Source organism: Petaurus breviceps, unplaced genomic scaffold (genome assembly GCF_028583685.1).
Source record: "Petaurus breviceps papuanus isolate PSGF00001 unplaced genomic scaffold, PetGlider_PUasm1.0 139, whole genome shotgun sequence".
Taxonomy (NCBI): Eukaryota; Metazoa; Chordata; class Mammalia; order Diprotodontia; family Petauridae; genus Petaurus; species Petaurus breviceps.
The window spans coordinates 145,805-165,850 of record NW_027185697.1 but is presented as its reverse complement, the minus strand read 5'-3'; the positions used below and the strand labels follow the sequence as shown (position 1 = coordinate 165,850).

The following is a 20,046-nucleotide window of genomic DNA, read 5'->3' as shown; positions in this document are numbered from 1 at the left end:
AGCTTCAAATGTAGCAAGCACTCAAGAAATGCTTGCTGCCTGCGGGAGGGAAGGAGGAAGGAATGGAGGAGAGGAAGGAAGGCAGGGAAGGAAGGAAGAAGGAACGGAGGAGAGGAAGGAAGGAAGGTAGAGAGGGAAGGAAGAAGGAATGGAGGAGAGGAAGGCAGGGAGGGAAAGAAGGAAGAAAGACTTCATAGATCATAATGAGTTCCCTTCTCCCTTGCCTAGAGTTCACCTGGTTTTTTTTTTTCCTCCTTATCTTTCAGTCCAACAAAGTTCCTGTGGTCCAGCACCCTCACCATATGCATCCATTGACTCCCCTCATCACCTACAGCAATGACCACTTTTCCCCTGGCTCCCCACCTGCACACCTCTCCCCGGAGATCGATCCAAAGACAGGTGAGTGAGTGAGCGCCAGCACTTGTATCTTTTCCACTGTGTGACTTCCTGGACATGGAGGCCAGTAAGCCTTTGTCTTCCAACCACTCGTCCCATCCATTCAGTTGGGGTTGGACTGCCTTCCTGGCAACAGTGCCCCTGCCTATGATAAAACCGTCCTTCCTTTTAATTCAGAATTACCTCAGCTTTGGGGAAAAGGGGATAGATAGTCCCTGTGCTGGAGGGGGGAAGGGGGGAGGGGCGCGAGGGTCTTAGAAATTTTTTTGCCCCCAAATCGATTTTCATACATGTAAGGGTCTCCAGCCTGATTTGTAGTGACATCACATCACTGTTTAGTCTGGCCCTATGATTTCATTAGTCATGACTTCCCAATGAGGAAACGCTTCTCCCCATGCTGGCTCAGTGCGGCATTTCTACGTGATTGTTTGCGTGTTGTCCCCCATGCTGGATTGCAAGCTCTCTGAGGGCAGGGTTGTCTTTTGCCTTCCTTCGTATACCCAGCTCTTATAGTAGGTACTTAATAATTTGTTATTGACTGACCCAAGGGCACTGTTCGTAGAGTCGGGGAGAACTGAGTGTCAGTCCTGCCTTGGACACTTCCTAGTTGTGGGACCCTGAGCCGGTCACTTAACTTTTCTTTTCAACCCTAAATGAGGATAAGCAAATCCATGCTAACAATTTCCCTGGTTTGTTATGACCCTTAATGGAAACAGGCTGCATAAAACGCTTTGCTACCTTTAAAGGGCTCTGTAAATGGCTGTTATTAATATCATCGTCACTTCACAGTTATAGCCATGAATAGGATCCTAGATCGAGTTGGAAGGAACCTCAGAAGCCATCTAGTCCAGCCACAGATGGGAAACTGAGGCCTGCCTCAATTTCATAACTTGCCCAAAGTAGTAAGGATCAGAGAGAGGATCCGAACCCAGGGCCTTGGACTCTAGTGTTTATGTTCTTTTATACAGGCTAGCTCTTCCTCCTCCCCCATTCTTTCTAGGGTAATTGGACCAGCCCACAGAGGCAGTGTAGTGTTTCTCTCAATATAGGTTCCCTTTGTCCTATCACAATGGAAGGAGGCCCCGCCCCCCCCCCCCCCCCCCCCCCCCGCCTCCTGGCACTGCAGCTGGCAGAGTTAATGTAAGCCCCTTGAAGCCAAGGACTATTTCATTTTTTCTTTGTATACTCACAGCCTGCCACACAGTAGGTATTTAATAAATGCTTGTTGATTGATTCCAACTCTGGGGCAGCATCTCCCTTAACACTAATAGCCAGCCTTGCCCATCCTCAGATACCAACCTCAACAGGACAGCAATTCTAGGGAGTGACTTAGAGAAAATGTGGCAAGGTGGTTAGGTCTGACAGCGGCTCTGGTGCTGGGCTTTGAGTCCCCAAGACCTGAATTCAGATCCAGCTTCAGACACATCCATAAAATGGAAATCATTATGGCACATGCCTCAGATGATTATTTTGAGAATAAAATGAGATAATGTATAAAGCACTTTGTAAACCTTAAATCACTGTATAAAAGCTTTGGAATTGATTGTGTGACTTGGCCATCAGCATGAGACCACCCAGCATGGGATGCCTTCATCAGAGAAGGTCTTGTGCTCTATGAGCAAAGTAGATTGAAATAGCTCAAAGGAAACACAAGATGCACAAATTTAGAGAATCCGCCCCAAATGTTCACATGTACTATTTGTGCCCGACCTGTGGCAGAGCCTTCTGAGCTCCTATTGGTCCAGTCAGTCAGTCAGACACACCATAGCTTGGTTCTAACATAGTGGTGTCATTTTGGCCCTCTTTTAGAATGAAGGACAGCAACCCATCATCTAAATGTTGGCTTTTATGATTATTTATTATGATAAAAATGAAATGGTTTACCAGGAGATCTGGTGGGGTCTAATGGATTTAGGAGATGAGCCAGGGCACCTTGTAATGGGTCTTTCTTTTGAAGCAGGAATCCCCAGGCCACCTCACCCTGCTGAACTGTCACCTTATTACCCGCTGTCTCCTGGAGCTGTCGGTCAGATCCCCCATCCACTGGGCTGGCTTGTCCCACAGTAAGGAAGATTGCAGCTTCTCCCTTCTCTCTTCTCCCAACCCCTAAACCACATGGTCTCCTGTACTGGGCTTTTTCTTTTCTCACCTACGTCACAAGCAGACCACCTAGGAGGGGTACCCTAGAGTGTAGTCCACTGACCCTTCCTGGTCATCTGTGATGCCGCTCCCCTCTTCCATCTTTGGGGACCTACTTCCCCCTTTCTGCCAGAATCTAGCCCTATTTATTCTCTCTTTCCCTCCCTTCTCCTACTAGCCTTTTCTCTTCTTAATACACTGGTATGATTTCCTTGCTTTTGACATTTAGGCAAGGACAGCCAATGTATTCCATCCCTCCTGGTGGCTTCCGGCACCCGTACCCAGCCCTTGCCATGAATGCCTCAATGTCCAGGTAAGTTTTCTGGCTGGGTTGGCACCCAGAGAAGGGGGATTATCTCCTTCCAGGTTACTCTCCCCTCCTTGAATCAAGATTGGCCTTTCTCCTGTCAATCAGAATAGAGACCTGGGGCTCTCTTCTCCCTCCTTCTCCTCTTTGCCAAGGCACCTGGCTCCAGTGAGAGGGATGATGACAGGAACAGACATTGGTATAACTGATATGGAGAACACCCTGTGCCAATTCATGTCAATGCCTTCTCTATGTGTATTGAATGTCACCTAGGACAGTTAAAGGTGAAGTCACCTGCCCAATGTCTTAAAGGTAGTAAGGGATCATAGAGGCAGTACCAGAATTTGAACCCACACCTTCTGCCTCCCCATCTAGAGTTCTTTCCATTGCTTATTGCTTAAGGAATCATTCTTTTAGCCAATGTTTCTTTCTCTCAACACCAAAAGGAATGTGGCTGAAAGTTCATGCTGGGCTACCCCAGGAATCTCGACCCTCATACTCCATTCCTTCTAGCTCTCTGAATCCTTTCCTATGATTAACACTCCCCTCCATCTTAGACTTTGCTTCGTCCCTGACCCCTCAGTCTCCCGCCTCCTTCCTTCTTCCCCTTCTCACTCTCTGCTTCCTTCCCAGTGGCCTCCATATTCCCCACACACCAGATTCATGGACCACTCCCTCTGTCTGTGACATCACACCCTCTCCTTGTGTCCCGCCCCTCCTCCTCTCAGTGGCCTCACCCTTCTTCCGCCTGACGCTCTGCCTTGCCCCGCTTTCTTCTGGTCCTCGCTCTGTATTTTCCCCTTCTCTCCTCTTATCTTCGTATGTGAATGCCTTTTCACCCTGATAACAATGTCGGTTCCTTGGGGGCAACAACTGTTTCTTTTCTGGTATCTGATACATAGAAGGGGCAACTAGTACAGTGCATTGAGTGCTGGGCCTGGATTCAGGCTTATCTGGCCTTAGCTGTGTGACCCTGGGCAAATCACTTCACCCTGTTTGCCTCGGTTTCCTTATCTGTAAAAATGAGCTGGAGGTCGCAGACCACTTGGGCAGCTTTACCAAGAAAACCCCAGAATGGGGTCCTGAAGAGTCGGACACGACTAAACAACAGAACACAGCAGGAGCTTAATAAATGCTGTATTCTTGAATTTTCTTTGACCTTCTGTTATTCTTCACTTCTTTCCTCTTAACCCTTCTGCCGCTCTCCCTTAGCCCTTCAGTCTAGCTCCACTGGCCTCATCATGGCTCCTCAGACAGGGCCCTCCATCTCCCACCTCCTTGCCTTTGCCCTGTTCGTCCCTCATGCCTGAAATGCTCCACCTTCTGCCTCATCATGCCTCATCATGGCTCCTCAGACAGGGCCCTCCATCTCCCACCTCCTTGCCTTTCATGCCTGAAATGCTCCACCTTCTGACTTCCCTGGATGCCTTCAAGCCCACTTCTCCAAGAGGCCCTTCCCAGTCGCCCTCACTGCTGGTACCTTCCTTCCTAGATTACGTTCCATTTACCTTGTACCTACATAGTACCTGGATGTTGTCTCCCCAGTTAGAATGAGACGCGTAAGGATAAAGATCATTTTGTTGCCTCTCTTTGTATATCCTTTTTGCCTCACAGAGTGCCTGGTATGCAGTAAGTGCTTAATAAATGCTTGTTGATTCAGTGGCTCACTGCCTTCTTTCTACTCTCCCTTTCTCCCTTTTCCTGACCCTCCAAGCTTTGCTTTTCAATATTCTCTTATCCATCTATGTCCAGAGCTAGCCTAGGGTATGTTGTATAGACAGGTGAATCAGTGTCTTTTTTTGGGGGGGGAGGGGAGATGCCAGGGAGATCAACTTCCCATTCCTCACTGTTCTAGCAGTGCTATTTTTTAATGCCCTAAGGCTAAGGGTGATTTCTGGTTGAAGACATGGAACAGAACAGTTTCCAAGACTTAAACCTGAATTTATATCTTTTCTTTTCTTTGGTGTCCCTCCCCTGGCAGTTTGGTTTCAAGTCGGTTCTCCCCGCATATGGTGGCCCCTTCCCACCATGGTCTGCCCACATCAGGGATCCCCCATCCAGCCATTGTCTCACCCATCGTCAAACAGGAACCCACACCCCCCACCATGAGCCCATCTGTGAGCGCGTAAGTAACCCTTACACCAGAGAAGAGTGGTAGGATTTTGGTTTTCTTGGGGGGTCCCTACCTCCAATGCATTGACTATGATGTGATATAGGAAGGGAGCTTGGGAGGCCAAGAAAATTCAGACAACTATTCCCTAGGTTTCCTCCCTTAGAAATCATTGATTTGTACTCTTTATGTTCCATCCCCTCCATTTTGGACCTTTTCCCAGAGATACCAGAGGACTCTGCTTCAGCGGAGTAGGCAGTGTTTGGTACCATAGAATGTGGGAGCTAGAAGGAATATTCCAAATGTCACCTGACACCTTCACTCAACAGAGAGGCCCAGAGAATTGAAGTGACTTGCCAAAAGTAACATAGGTAGCAAATTACAGAGACAGGATATAAACCCAGGCTCAATGACTCCAAATTCATTCCTCTTCCCACTTCCCATTGCCATACCTGGTAGAGAATGTTATTCATACCACTGATGAAGGCCACAATAGCCATTGGGAAGTGGTGGGAGCAGGGCCCCCAGCTTTCTCTTCACTTCTCCATTCCTAGGTCCTCTGTAGAGGTCAAGGCAGAAGTTTAAATAGGCGATGGCCAAGGATGGGTCAGTGAGGATTACCAAATGTTTTCCAATCCCATCTATTTTCAGGAAATCCCCAGTGACGGTGAAAAAAGAAGAAGAAAAGAAGCCCCATGTGAAGAAGCCCCTTAATGCCTTCATGTTGTATATGAAGGAGATGAGGGCCAAGGTGGTCGCAGAGTGTACGCTGAAAGAGAGTGCAGCCATCAACCAGATCCTGGGAAGAAGGGTAGGAATCGCCCACCTCTCCCATTGCCAAGCCAATTAAACAGGCTTTAGTGTAGCTTACAGCAGATTAAAGGTTCCACTGTCTCCTTTTTTTATTACCATCATCATTACTCTCACATTGAATTTGAAATGACTATTTTGTTGTTTTTTTTAATTGTTAAGTTCTATTGAAGTCTTGTTTTGATATCACAGTCATTTCTTATTATATCCCCTTCAGTTCTACCCTAAGGAGCCTTCTCCTGGGGTGAAGAAAAATAAATAAGTTAAACAGTTTACTTGACTATGCCTAACAGCATCTGCAGTATTCCATGCCCATAGAACCCCATCTCCCTAATGACAAGTAGCAGTTGACTATTTTAATTCTATTTTATCTTATTTTTATATCCCATCATAGCCCATATTATATCATTCTCTGGTGCCAAGATTGGTCATTATAATTATGTGTAGTTTTGTTTTGTTTATTTACATTATGAGAGTCAATGTGTGTGTGTTATGTTCCTGTTTCTGCTTGTCTGTTTTGCATCAGTTTATACAAGTCTTTTCAAGGTTTTCTGAATCTTTCATAGTCACCATTCCTTATAGCTCAAGAATATCCGGTTGTATTTCTCTGCCAGCATTTGGTCCCCCATTCCCCAGTTCCCAGCCACTGTGTTTTCAGGTTTTTGGCTACCACATAAAATGTTGTCATGACTATTTTTTGGCAAACATACGACTTTCCTATCTTTGACCTCCGTGGGGTCTCACTACCTAGCAGTGAGATCTCTGGGTCAAAGAATGTGAACACTTGAATCACTTTTCCCTTGGTCTTTCTACTCATAATCCAGGTCAGCATTGAGGTCCTTGTCCATTAGAATGTAAGCACCCTGAGAGCAGATCCTTTTTTTGTATCACCAACACTTAGCAACATAATTGACTCATAGTATGCACTAAATAAATGTCTGTTGATGACTTTGACTCATGATGTCCCTGTGCGCAGAGGAAGTAAAGGTCCCTGCCAAAGAGAGCCTTCTCTTCCATGGCTGCCCACTCCCAAAGATGACTTTTCTTCATGGTTGGGTTCTCATAACAAAAGCATAGGCTGTCCCTCTGCACTCCATCCTCCACTCAGCTAAACTGCCAAGGTAGTCTTTCTGAAGTGTGGGTCTGACAATATAAACCCCCTCCCCCATTTAAGGAGCTTCAGGAGCTCCCCACTCCCTCCAAGATCAAATAGCAAAACCTCTATTCAGCATCTAAAATTCTTCTTAACCTGGCCCTTTCCTCCCTTCCCAGTCTTAATATACTTTTCCCCCATCCATCTACTATAACAGTGGTCTCCTTGCTGTTCCAAACTTATATCTGTCCCTTGACTCCAGGACTTTTCACTGTCAGCCCCCTGTGCCTTTCCTCTTCCTCTCTACCTCCTGGCTTCCTTCCATGACCTGCTGTAGAATAACTTTCTGGCTTCCCCCAGCTCCTAGTGCCTTTGCCTTCCATCTCCCTTGTCTGCATCGTTACTTACATGTTAGCTCCCACATTAGAAGGTAAGCCCCCTGAGGGCAGGAATTGTTTTGCTGCTGACACTTTGTATCCTCCATACTTGATACCATTTCTGCAGTTTAGAAAAGTGATGAATAAACGATTCTCCACTGACTCCTGGGGCGAAATCTCTCCCCTTTCACACTTGTCACTCCTGGTCTTTGCTTTGCCCCCACAGTGGCATTCGCTCTCGAGGGAAGAACAGGCCAAGTATTATGAGCTGGCCCGCAAAGAGAGGCAGCTTCACTCCCAGCTCTACCCTACCTGGTCAGCACGGGACAACTACGTAAGTGTACCACCCTAGGCTAGGAGGAACTCTGTGAGAAACTGGGAAGCTTGAGGCAGTCTCTGAGAACTAAGATTAGCCAACAGATAGATGGTCAGCTTGGAGCCAGGAATACATGGATTTGAGTTCTTCCTCTGACACATTGGCTGTGTGATTCTGGGCAAGTGATTTAGCCTCCCGTTGCTCTGAATAACTGAGTAGGATTTAAGGTGTAGGTTAAGGGGCCTCTCTGCACAGGTAGATGGAGTTCCCTATGCCCTTGAAGGTCTAGGGAGAGAAAAAAGTCTGCACCAGGAAACTTTTTTGAGTTATATTGGGTGATTCTAAATCCCAGCATTTACCTTGAGTTTACATTCTGTAAGGACCTTGGGAACAATTAGCCCAAACCCACCTGAATAAGACTCTGCTCTATATGGTACAGTCAACAAGGCTTTGATGGATGACCTCCATTGAGGGGGACCTCAATGATCACTTTTCAAGGCCACTTATTCTCAGATAGTTTTCACCAAGACATCAAAAGCCTGATTAAATTTGGCTCTGTGATTTCCACCATTGCTTCTGGGTCTGCCCTCCTATGGCCTGGCGAGCATAAGGCAACTCCCTCTTAGGAATAACAATATTTCAGATTCTTGGGAGAGATGCCTTGCTTCTTGCCTGAGTGTTGCCTTCTCCAGACATTACTAGGTCCTATGGCCTAGACTCAAGACCCTTCACTGTACTACTCATCCTTCTCAGGACACACCCCAAGTCATTGATATCCTTCCTTGAATGTGTCTGACCTGAGCAGAATGAAATGGGACCATTTCCTCCCTGGGCCCAAACCCAGGGTTATGTTAGAGTTCTTGGTGACTGAATCACACCGTGGATTCACCCTGCACTTATGGCCCCCTCCAATTGCCAGGACTCCGTGGCTTAGAGGTTTCACAAACTATGGCCATGGGGAAGTCAGAGCCATGTGCCAGCTTTAGAATCCCAGGGTCCTTTTATTCTGTGAAGACAGCTTGGGTCTAATCCCACCTCTGCAATCTAATACCTGTTGTTCACTCTTTTTTCAGCCATGTTTGACTCTTTGTGATCCCATTTGTGGGTTTCTTGGCAAAGATACTGAAGTGGTTTGCCATTCCCTTCTCCAGTTCATTTTACATATGAGGAAACTGAGGCAAACTTGTTAAATGACTTGCCCAGAGTCACACAGCTAGTAAGTGTCTGAGGCTGGATTTGAACTCAGGTCTTCCTGAGTCCAAGCCAAGCACAAACAAGATGTTTAACCTCTCAGGGTCCATAGTTTCCTCAGTCAAAATAAGGAAATTGGACTGATCTTTGAGGTCGCTTCCTTCTCTCAATCAATGAAGCTGTCATCCTGGGTATAGGGAAAAGTTCTGTATGAACACATGAGTCCTCCCCTCTCCCTCACCCATTAGAATATAAGTTCTTTGAAGACTGGGACTGGTCATGGATTCCAACCCTTTCATTTTAGAGAAGAGGAAACTGGGCACTGAGTAGTTGCCCAGAGTCACATAGCAAATAAGTGTCGAAGGCACCATTAGAACGTAGGTCTCCCCTATTCCAAGCCCAATGAGATACAGAATAGAAGGGAAGTCACTATAGAGGGAAGGATTAAGAGTCTGGGGCCCACTGGGAAAAGCAGAGGTCCCATTGTTAGAAAGGAAACCCTGGCATGGGGAACACCCTCCTCCCGACCTTCTCCTCTTGTGGGCTTTTCCACGCTGGACTGTGGCCGCTGTGTCTCTAATGCCATCATCTCTCCATGGGCTTCCTTTTTCAGGGCAAGAAGAAGAAGAGAAAACGTGAGAAGCAGCTGTCACAGCCTCTGCCACAAGTTCAAGAGTCTGAGAGTGAGCCCTTCTTTATACTGATGATCCATTCCCCATTTCTCCAGATACAGCACACCCCTCCATCCCCCACTTTATGAGGTCTGGGGCCACATGGAATGTGGAGAAAGAGAAGATTCCCTGGTGTTCTAGGGTTTAAGGGATGGGCAGGGGTGGGGCCCTCGGTCAAGGAGACTCAAGGAGGAGCCGGGTCCTCTGTCCTCCACTGTGGAGGAAGCATTGGTGACAATATTTAGTACCAGTGTGATTCCTTCTCTGTAAAATGGGCATGATGATAAATATCCTACCTCCTTTCAAAGTCGTTAGGAATTTTATGTTCTGAAATTGTCATTGGCATAGAGAACTCCCAGTGAGGAAATTCCTTCCCCAATGCAGATCAGCACCTTCTTTGCAGAGTGGCCTGGTGCACTGAGAGGTTTCATGACCAACTTGCCCAGAGTCACACAGCCAATATGCATCAGAGCTCAGGCTTCCTGACTCTGAGGCCAGTTCTCTCCTTGCTGTCAGAAAGTGACTTTTCCCACTCCTTGTATCCAAGGACATTTGAGATGCCTCAGTTTTCGGACTCCAGAGAGCTCGGTGATAATCATATTAATAACTGCCATTTACATGGGGTTTAAAGTTTGCGGAGGGCCTTCACATCTATTACTATCTACAATACTTTTGAGCTTAGCTGCTTTCTCCTCTTATGTTAGAGGCTTATTGCCCTCCCCAGAGATCCCTGCATTTTAGAGGACAATGATGATAAATTTTTATTATTATCAACATTATTACTATTGTAGCTGGTAATTTCATCAAACTTCAAGGATTCCAAAGTATTTAACATTTATTCTCTTCATTTGATTCTAAGAATAACTGTTTTAGGTGTTTCTTATTATGCCCATCTTATAGTTGAGGAAACTGAGACTCAGTGGTTAAGAGATTTCCCCAAAATCACACGACTAATAAGTGTCTGAGAGTAAATTTGAACTCAGGTCTTCTGGCTCCGTCTAACCTTCTATCCACTTGGGGAAAAAAATTAAACATCTATTAAGCACCTATGTGCCAAGCACTATGTTAAATGTTTTACAAATAAAGGTCCTTTGGTCCTTACAACAACCTTAGTAGATGGGTGGTATTACTATCCCCGTTTTACAGTTGATTTGAGGAAACTGAGGCAGAAAGGGATCACATAGCTAACAATTGTCTGAGGTCAGATTTGATCTCTGCTCCCTGGGTCTCCAGCTACGTCACCATGCTACATTGCTACATAGATTCAGCCCTGCTAATCCTCCAATCCCTGATCTCCATTCCCTAGCTTACACCCCAAGCCTGTACCTCCCCTAGCCCCCTAAAGCTCCCTCTGGTTTTTTCCCAGGTGCCCTGAGCTCCAGGAACAAGAAGCCGTGTGTACACTACCCACCACCTGAGAAGCCTTGTGACAGCCCTGCCTCCTCCCATGGGAGCATGCTGGACTCCCCAGCCACCCCTTCTGCTGCCCTGGCCTCGCCAGCCGCCCCGGCAGCCACTCACTCGGAGCAAGCCCAGCCCCTGTCCCTCACCACCAAGCCAGAGGCCCGGGCCCAGCTGGCCCTCCACTCGGCCGCCTTCCTCTCTGCCAAGGCGGCCGCAGCCGCCTCTTCTAGCCCCCTGGGAAGCCAGCCTCCTCTCCTGTCCCGGCCCCTCCCCCTCAGCTCCGTGCCCACAGCTCTATTGACTTCACCCCCTTCTTTCCAGGCTCCCCTCCATGCCCACCAGGCCCTGCCTGGGCTGCAGGCCCAGCCTCTTTCCTTGGTTACCAAATCTGCTCACTAAAGCCAACCCTGCCCCATCCTCTCCTTGCTGCCAAGGGGCTCCTCCAGAAGTAGCGATTCAGAAAAAATCAAAAGGAAACTTTATTGGTCAATATTTGACCACTCTGGACTGTTTGGTAAAGTGTCTGGTAACAGCAGCACTTTACACTTTGTAGATGTAAACGGTAGCTGATTTCAAGAGCTTTTTTTTTTTTAAATAAAAAAAATTTTTAAAAATAATAAAAAAAAAAGAAGACAAGGAAAAAAAAACCTGAAAAGTAGTTTGTTATCCTCTCTGTGCTATGGTGGACTGACCTGTGCAGAAGAGATATTTCTCTTCCCCCTAGTCCCACCCCTCCTCAGCCTCTATCCCTGCCTCTTCTCTCTGGTCTGCATGTCTGTAATCCCTGTGATTCCCTACTTGGTACCTCTTCCTGTTCCTCCCACCCCTAAGTATTCATCCCTCCCCAGCCTCAGCTCTCAGTATCCAACATGCCTCATGTCTCTACCCACCCCAACCTTGGTCCTCTGCCTGGTGCTAAGCTGTCCACCAAGAAGCTGTCTTCTGATGACTCCACTAGCCTTCCCCTGTCCTCAGTGGGATTATCTACCTGCTCCTGCCCCTGCCCTGCCACCTCCTTTCTTCCTCTCTCCCCAGACTCAATGCCTACGACATGAATTTCTCCTCTATTCTCTAATAACAAGAGGGCTCCTTTGGAGCAGTTTGGCCCTAACCCTCAATATTTGGAGGTGTACCAGATGCGAGCCACCTTTTCCACAAAAAATGTCTGTATTTTCTTTGTCTCCATGACCAGTCCAAACCTCATCCTCATGGTCCCAGGGGAAAGGATTGGACCCGAAGGCCTGACCCCTTGGCGAGGGCCAGGTTAACACAGTCTGCCAAAGTTTTGAGACCCTCCCTCTCACCTCCCTCTCCCCCACCATGCTTCTTTTTGTGTGTATTTCTGTTTTGTTTTTATGTCTTTGGAGCAATTTGAACTCCCTGTTGTCACATTATTTTCACAAAAGAAAATAAAATTGCAGTTGCAAGATCCCTCCTCAGTATGTGTGTCTTCCATTCAATAATTAATTTAATGGACAAATAAATATACACCTAGAGTCTACCCTGCACTGGGTTCGGTGAGTTACAGCCAAAAAATACATCCCCTTACTTTGGGGAGGGCAGCAGGGACGAGGGGAGAAGGTTCCAGAGACTGACCCACCCAGAGCCTTAGAGGAGCCCCAAGCTGGTCAGCCAGGCTCCTATGTCCAAAGTGTAGGCAAGAGCCCCAGAGGCTACTGGGCTCTGGACTAAAAAAGTCTGGTTTTCAAGTCAATTTGATCTTATTTATTACCTGTCCTTATTTATTTATTATAATAAATTATATTTTATTTATATATATTATTATTTATTACACATGTCACTGGGGCTACTGTTTGCTTTCTTCTGGCCCTCAGGATCTGATCCAGTGAGGTAAGGGCTCCCCCAGGTGGTTTGGCCTGGTATCTGTCAGATGCCTGAAAGGTTTAACATGAGAGAACCAAGGAAGCAGGTCCAGTGCTAGGTGAGCCAAGAAGGCTGGGGCTCCAGTCTGGCCTCTGATGCTAGTTGGATGTTTCCAAACACATCACTGAATTTCTACCAAGCTTGCTGAGACCAGTCAAGCGGCTGTTAAGTTACCTAGCACCTGCCAGACGGTGCCCTAAATTCTGTGGATAGCAATAGGAAAACTCAGACTCCCTATACCAGGGAGCTGGGACACATGGGGCATTAGAAAGAGTTCACCAGAATTGGTCAAAGACCTGGGTTTGAATCCTGACTCTTTGGGACCTGAGTGAGTGGGGGCCGACCACTTTAGCTCCCTGGGCCACCATTTCCTCTTCTACAATGAAGGAATGAAGGAATTGGCCTAAGTGACCTCTGAGGTTCTCTTTCCAGCTCTCAGTGGGGGGTGGGAGAAAGGGGGAGAGGAGAGAGAGAAGGAGGGAGGGAAACCAGGAGGGAGGAGGAGAGAGAGAGAGGGGGAGAGAAATCAATTGTAAGTCATAAACTTGCTGCTGGTGAAGCAAGTTCTCATACTTCCCATTGACGAAATTGGTCACATATTTGCATAAATGACAGCCACTCTTTTAGAAAAAGAGCCTTAGTTGGATGGGATCTGAATGCCTTCCCTTCCCCTCCTGAACTGGCCCTGGCTATAGGGTGGGGAAAAGACTCCAGGACTTGTGGGGCATGATGGGATCCCTAAGTTATTTCCTCCCTTTGCTTAAGGACAAATGCCCTTCCATTAGTTAGAAGGCTGACCACCAGCCAAGCTCCCTAAATTACAAATTAGTTGGGCAGGGTGAACCCCCCCCCCAACATTCCCTGACCCCGGGAGTCTCTGCAGACCGCAGCCACGGTCTGACCTCATCTTTAGACTGAAATGGCACCCCCACATACATCTGTTGCAATACACCCTCCCCAACTTGGATGCGGACTTCCCTTCCTTACACATACTCTTCAGCTGGCTGGCTCCTGCCTCCTTTTTTCATCAGGTTCCTGAGAGGAGGTGGACACATAGAATTACCACGGAGTGCTAGACTTTATCAGGAAGACTGGAATCCGAGGCCTACCTCAACCCTGGCTGTGTGACCGCAGGCATGTAAGTCACTAAACGTGTCTCAGCCTGAGTTTTCTCATCTGCAGAGTGAGAGGTTTGGAGCAGATGAACTCTGAGGTCCCTTCCAGCCCTACATTTGTAATCCTATGATGTTGTTGAACGGCCCCCACCCTGGAGTAGCCAACCTCTGGATGTAGGCAGCTTCTCACTTGCACCTTACCAGGAGCACCAGCCCTGGGCCAGTTCTGGGCAGCCAAACCATAGGAAAGATGGAGTCAGTCAGTCCGTCAGACATTTATTAAGTTATATATTATATTAAGTTATATATATGAATTATAATTACTGTGCGCTAAGCCCTGGGGCTACAAAGAGGAACAAAAGACAATGCCTTCTCTCAAAGAGCCCACAGTCAAATGTACAAACAAGCTCTAGACAGGTGAGTTTGGGGGTCATCTCTGTGCGGTTATTCAGCCATTTTTCAGTCTGTGTGACTCTTGGCGGCCCTCCCTTTGGGTTTTCTTGGCAAAGATATTGGAGTGGTTTGTCATTTCCTTCTCCATCTCATTTTACAGATGAGGAAACTGAGGCAAACAGGGTTGAGTGACTTACCCAGAGTCACACAGCTACTAAGTGTCTGAAGCCAGATTTGAACTCAGGAAGATGAGTCTTCCTGACTCCAGGCATGGCGCCCTACCCACTGCACCAATTCAGTTCTTTTCTAACGAGCTTTAGTCTTTATCCAGACAATCAGAAACTGAAGCCTCCTCATCAACTGATTTATTGTCAGCTGGAAGCTCCTGCTTCCGGTTTCTTCACAGAGCTCCAATGGCCAAGTCAATTTAACAGGCCTTTATTTGGCACCCACTATGCGCCAGATACTGTCATAAGTGCTAGGGATACCAAAATAAAAAAGTCCCTCCTCTTAGAGCCCACATCTAATGGAGAGACCACTTGCAAACAAGATGTATAAAAGATACGGTGGGAATATTCTCGGGAAAAAGGCACTAACTACCTGCTGGGTTCTTCACTCTCCTGTATGTTCTTCAATAGCCAGGCTCTTCCCCTTTTCCTTTAGCCAGATTCTTCACTGTTTTCCCTGGCCCAGATCAGAGCCCCCTGACACTCAGCTATTTACCTTCTAATATGTTTTAGAAACTTCCTGAATCACCCTTTGGAAATGAACATTCCCTATTTTATCATCTCAGAGGCTCCAAGCTCATTTCCTGAGTTTTAACCTCTTAATTCTTAACGAGTTGCATGCAAAAAAGCTAGAAAAACCCAATTCTATGGAGCACTAGTCATTCTGAATTCCTCCAAATGGTCCTGTTCATCTGTCCATGTCTCTGAAAAGTGTTTCTTCTTGGGGCAGCCAGGTAGCACAATGAGTTAAGAGCACTGGCTCCAGTGATAGGATGACCTGGGGATCGAATCCGGGAGCAGACACTTAGCACCCACCCAGAAACACCTGGCCATGTAACCTTGAACAAGTTACTTAACCCCAATTGCTTAGGGTCAGCCAGGTGGCTCAGCGAGTTAAGAGCACCGGCTCCACTGTCAGGATGACCTGGGGATCAAATCTGGGCTCAGATACTTAGCACCACACCCAGAAATGACTGGCCATGTAACCTTGAGCAAGTTACTTAACCCCGATTGCTTTAAAAAAAAAAAAAAGTGTTTCTTCTTCATCTGTCTGTCTCTGAAAAGTAGTTTTCTTCTTTTTCATCTGTCTCTGAAAAGCATGTTTCTCCATACTTGTATTTTATATGCTTTAGTATGTAAAAAGTTATTTCTCTGCCCCTACATAAAAAGAGGCATCCCTTTACACCATTTACAAAGTGATCTAATAATAACTAACACTTATATAGCACCTGTATGCCAGGCACTATGCCAAATAATTTACAAACATCTCATTTCATCTTCATAACCTCCTTGGGAAGTAGGGCTATTATCACTCCCATTTCATAGGACACTGAGGCAAAGAGATTAAGTGACTTGCTCAGAATCACACAACTAGTAATCTGAGATGGGATTTGAACTCAGGGCTTCCTTCCTCCCGGCCCAGGGTTCTAACCACTACCCCACTGAGTTGCCCCCCTACACCTTGTTATGTATGCCACAGTTCATTTTCTGTTCTTTTGGGCAACCAAACTACTCCCAGCCTAAAGATAAAGTAACAGTGTACTCCACAGTCCAGCCACACTGGATAAGGATAGATTTTACTCCCAAACAACTAATTGAGCTTCATATTAAGATATTTCACTCTCATGTCCCCAGTTCTGCAAGGAATGCCAGTGCAGCTGCATTATAGAGTATTGGGGGGAGGGGGTAAAGGTGCAGCAAGGGTAGTGGAACATGACTCTCTATCTCCTCCCTCCATGGCTTTGCATTGGTTATCCCTCATGCCTGGAATTCCCTCTCCCCTTTACTGCTGCCTTAGTTTCCCAAATTTCCTTCAAGACTCAAGTCAAATCTCACCTTCTTCAGGAGGAGTTTCCTGTTCACCCCCAACCCATTCTGGCCCACCCTCTGAGATTACATTCCATTTACACTGTAGTTATCTTGCATGTTCTGAAAGAAAGTGTGGGAGAGAAGAGGTATTAGGCTGCCTACCCAACTAAGGGTCTACAGAGCCCTTGTGCTGACCTCATTGTTGTACGCCTGTGAAACCTGGACAGTCTACCAGCGCCTTGCCAGGAAATCAAATTGCTTCCATTTGAATTGTCTTAGGAAGATTCTGAAGATCACGTGACAGGATAACCAGACACAGAGGTCCTATCTTGAGCTGAACTGCCAAGCATTCAAACTCTACTACAGAGAGTGCAGCTCCAATGGGCCGGCCATGTCGTGCAAATGCCAAACCCACATTTGCCTAGAAGACTGTCTTATGGAGAACTCCCACAAGGCAAGTGCTCACAGAGGTGAAGAGAATCACTACAAGGACATCTTCCAGGTCTGGAATGGGAATGCAGATTTAAAGATCTTCCCTGCCCCTAGGCTAAAGTGCACCTGGAGCCTGGGGTGGGAGGCTTGTTTTTCAGTAGATACTTCTTGATTGGCCAGTGGGTCCAAAAGGTTGTTACATTCTCTGAGCCAGGAGAAGGCTATATAAGCCCTGATGTGTAGCTTTGTTTTGGGGGCTCACTTTGAGAAGTGTTCTGTGATTTGATGTGGATTCTGGGAAGCCGTTGTCCAGAGCCCCCCCAGCTTTGAACAACCCAGATGTTGAAACCCAGATGTTGACTGGGTATGGATGTAATGGTTGGACAGTTTGAAATCTGTCTACTAGATCTGTTTCTGTCTTGATAATTCTGTCTGTGTACTCTGAAGTTCGGGGTGCTCACCTTTTCCCCTGAACAAGGTAAACGATATATGTCTGACTGATTAAAGTAAGCTTGTTAACCCATTTTGAGTTGCTTTCCTTTATCAAAGCAGATCCAAGAACCTGTATGGGCAGCAAACCCTGAGGACGCTTGGGGTGCTTGCCGCTACAAGGTCTTGCTGAAGAACTTTGGAATCAGTTGTGAGACATGGAAGACCCTGACTGCCCAGCATGGAGTGCCCATGTCAAAGATGGCACTGTTCTCTATGAGCAAAGCAGAATTTACAGTAGCTCAAAATAAATGTGAGACATACAGATGTAGGGACATCTGCATCCCAAATATTCACATGAACTATTTGTGCCCCACCTGTGGTAGAGTCTCCTGAGCTTAGATTGGTCTGCTCAGCCAGTCAGACACACTTTATCCTGGCCCCAACTGAACAGAACAAGAAATCACTGGACTTTCTTGTGCTGGGAGAAGCAGGGTGAGCAGGTGAAAGCTCCCCCTAGTTCCCCTCTGCTAGTTTATTTTGGATAGCTATTTTTGCTAAGGAGGTGTTAAGCTCTGTCATATTCTTGCCACAGATGGCTTACAGTACTGTTTGATGCACTGAGGCAAAGTCCTTGTTGACCCGGCCTAATTTCAGCTCTGTTGAGCACCCTGATTCTCACCCTTCTAGAAACAGGTCTTCTTGGTAGTTGGGCGTACTTGGAAATCAGGTGTTGGCCTCCCATTCTCCTCTTGGATCCAGATGACTAAAGCCACCAAGGAGGAACTAGCAAAGGGACCCTGGACTCATCTGGGGCTTTCTTCTAGGATGGTGAACATCTATCATCCAGAAGAGGTCAGAAGAAAGAGCTTTTATACAATGGATGATGAAGACCTGCCAGAAGACCCAATTTTGTTCTAGTATTTTGGATTATTTGTTTTCTTGGTCCTGATCTGTAATTCTATTGCTGGAGGGAACTCTAGGTCTCCAGGTAAGGAAATTTCTTCTATCAGTGCAGATCAGTACCTTCTCTGCCACTTAAAAGTCTTAGAGGGTTAAGTGACTGACCTAGGATCACACAAAGGCAAAACTTGAACCCAAGTCTTCTTGACTCTTAAGCAGCTTTCTCTTCTCTACCCCATTGTTATCTTCAGTATTGGGTGATTATTGGTTTTTTTTGGAGGGGGGAAGGCAAGTCAATTGGGGTTAAGTGACTTGCCCAGGGTCAAACAGCTAGTAAGTATTGAGTGTCTGAGGCAGATTTGAACTCAGGTCCTCCTGATTCCAGGGCCAGTGTGCCACCTAGCTGCCCCTATTTCTAGTATGTTGAACACAAGGAATTATTTACTGAAGGATTCTGGGATAGAGTCTGTTATCTGGTATGTCTTTAAATTCAGTCCTACCCAGAACCCCTTAATTCCTCCTCTTGGTTAGTGACTCTGATCTGGACTGCCCCTTCAGAAGGGGTCTCAGTGGCACTCACTTCCCTCCAGACTCATTTCATTCTCTGGACCTCTGTGGTCACTTTGTCCCATTCACGTTATATTGGGGAAGACAAGATTGCAATAATCAATCAAATATTTATTGTCTTCTATGTGCCAGGCACTGTGCTAAGGATACAAAAAGAGGCAAAAGATAGTTCCTGCCCTCAAGGTGCTCTCAATTTAATGGGGGAAACAACATGCCAACAAATATATACAAAGCAACTTATATACAGGATGAGTAAGAAATGATTAACAGAGGGAAGGCACTGGAATTGAGAGGGGCTGGAGAAGGCTTTCTGTAGAAGACGAGATTTTAGATGGGACTTAAAGGAAGCCAGGGAGATAACTGGAGTGGAGGAGGTGTTATAGGAATGTAAATTTTTAAGATCTTCCCTGCCCCTAGGTTTAAGTGCACCTGGAGCCTGTGGTAGGAGGCTTGTTTTTCAGGAGATACTTTGTGATTGGGCAGTGGGTCCAGAAGGTTGTTACATTCTCTGAGCCAGGAGAAGGCTATATAAGCCCTGATGGGAGGCTTTGCTTTGGGGCTCACTTTGAGAAGTGTCCTGTCACTTGACCAGACAAGACTCTGGGCAGCCGTTGAGAGCCCCCTGGCTTTGAAAACCCAGATATTGATGCCTCCCTCTCTGGTAACTGTGATTTGGTATGAATGTAATGGTTGGGCAGTTTGGAAGCCTGTCTGCTTGAAATATTTCTGTCTGTGTACTCTGAAGTTCGGGGTACTGACCTTTTTCCCCTGAACTAGGTAAATGATATGTTTGATTGATTAAAGCAAGATTGTTAACCCATTTTGAATTGTTTTCCTTTAGAAAAGCAGATCTAAGAACCTGTGTTGGCAGCCTCTCTGGGGATGCTGGGGTGCTTGCCGCTCCAGGAGGGAGAGTGATTCCAAGCATAGGAACAGTCAAAGAAAAAGGCCAGAGCAGAGAGATAGAGGGTCCTATTTTCAGAAGTCAGGAGACCAGGGTCACTGGATTGAAGAGTACATATCGGGGAGTAAGGCAAAGACAGCAAAGGAAGGAGGGGGCTGGGTTATGAAGGGCTTTGAATGCCAATCTCAGAATTTTTTTATTTGATTCTAGAGGCAATAGTGGAGTTTACTGAGTGTGTGTGTTGAGATGAGGGGGAGGTGACAAAATTAGATTTGTGCTTTAGTAAAATTACTTTGGTGGCTGAATAGAGGATGGATTGGAGAAAGGAGAAATGTTAGGCAGGGTGACTCCCCAGGAGGCTACTGCAGTAATGGAAGTGTGAGGTGATGAGGGTCTGCACCAGGGTTGGGGTAGTCAGAGAAGAGAAGAGAGCATGTTCAAGAGAGGCTGCAGAGGCAAAATCCAGGAGGCTGTCGAGGAGAAATTAATGAGAGGCAGCAGAGGTGAAATTGATGAGAGAGGCCACAGGGAGGTGAAAGTGATGAGAAAAACTGCTAGGAGGTGAAATT

At 46.6% G+C, this 20,046-nt stretch overlaps 1 protein-coding gene across 2 annotated transcripts in view; it reads left to right on the top strand.

Moving 5' to 3' along the window:
- The window catches only part of TCF7L1 (transcription factor 7 like 1), a 231,011-nt gene extending 218,768 nt beyond the window's left edge, over nucleotides 1-12,243 (top strand). Inside the window, exons 5-12 of one of the 2 annotated variants that reach the window (XM_069065767.1) lie at nucleotides 267-399; nucleotides 2,357-2,459; nucleotides 2,765-2,848; nucleotides 4,824-4,967; nucleotides 5,604-5,763; nucleotides 7,459-7,566; nucleotides 9,353-9,422; nucleotides 10,777-12,243. In XM_069065767.1, coding sequence (XP_068921868.1) covers nucleotides 267-399; nucleotides 2,357-2,459; nucleotides 2,765-2,848; nucleotides 4,824-4,967; nucleotides 5,604-5,763; nucleotides 7,459-7,566; nucleotides 9,353-9,422; nucleotides 10,777-11,213 — 1,239 coding nt within the window. In that variant the 3' untranslated portion in view covers nucleotides 11,214-12,243. Of the gene's footprint in view, nucleotides 1-266; nucleotides 400-2,353; nucleotides 2,460-2,764; nucleotides 2,849-4,823; nucleotides 4,968-5,603; nucleotides 5,764-7,458; nucleotides 7,567-9,352; nucleotides 9,423-10,776 lie in introns of both variants that reach the window. The other variant, XM_069065763.1, reaches the window with a different exon arrangement.
- Nucleotides 12,244-20,046: the final 7,803 nt, after the last annotated feature.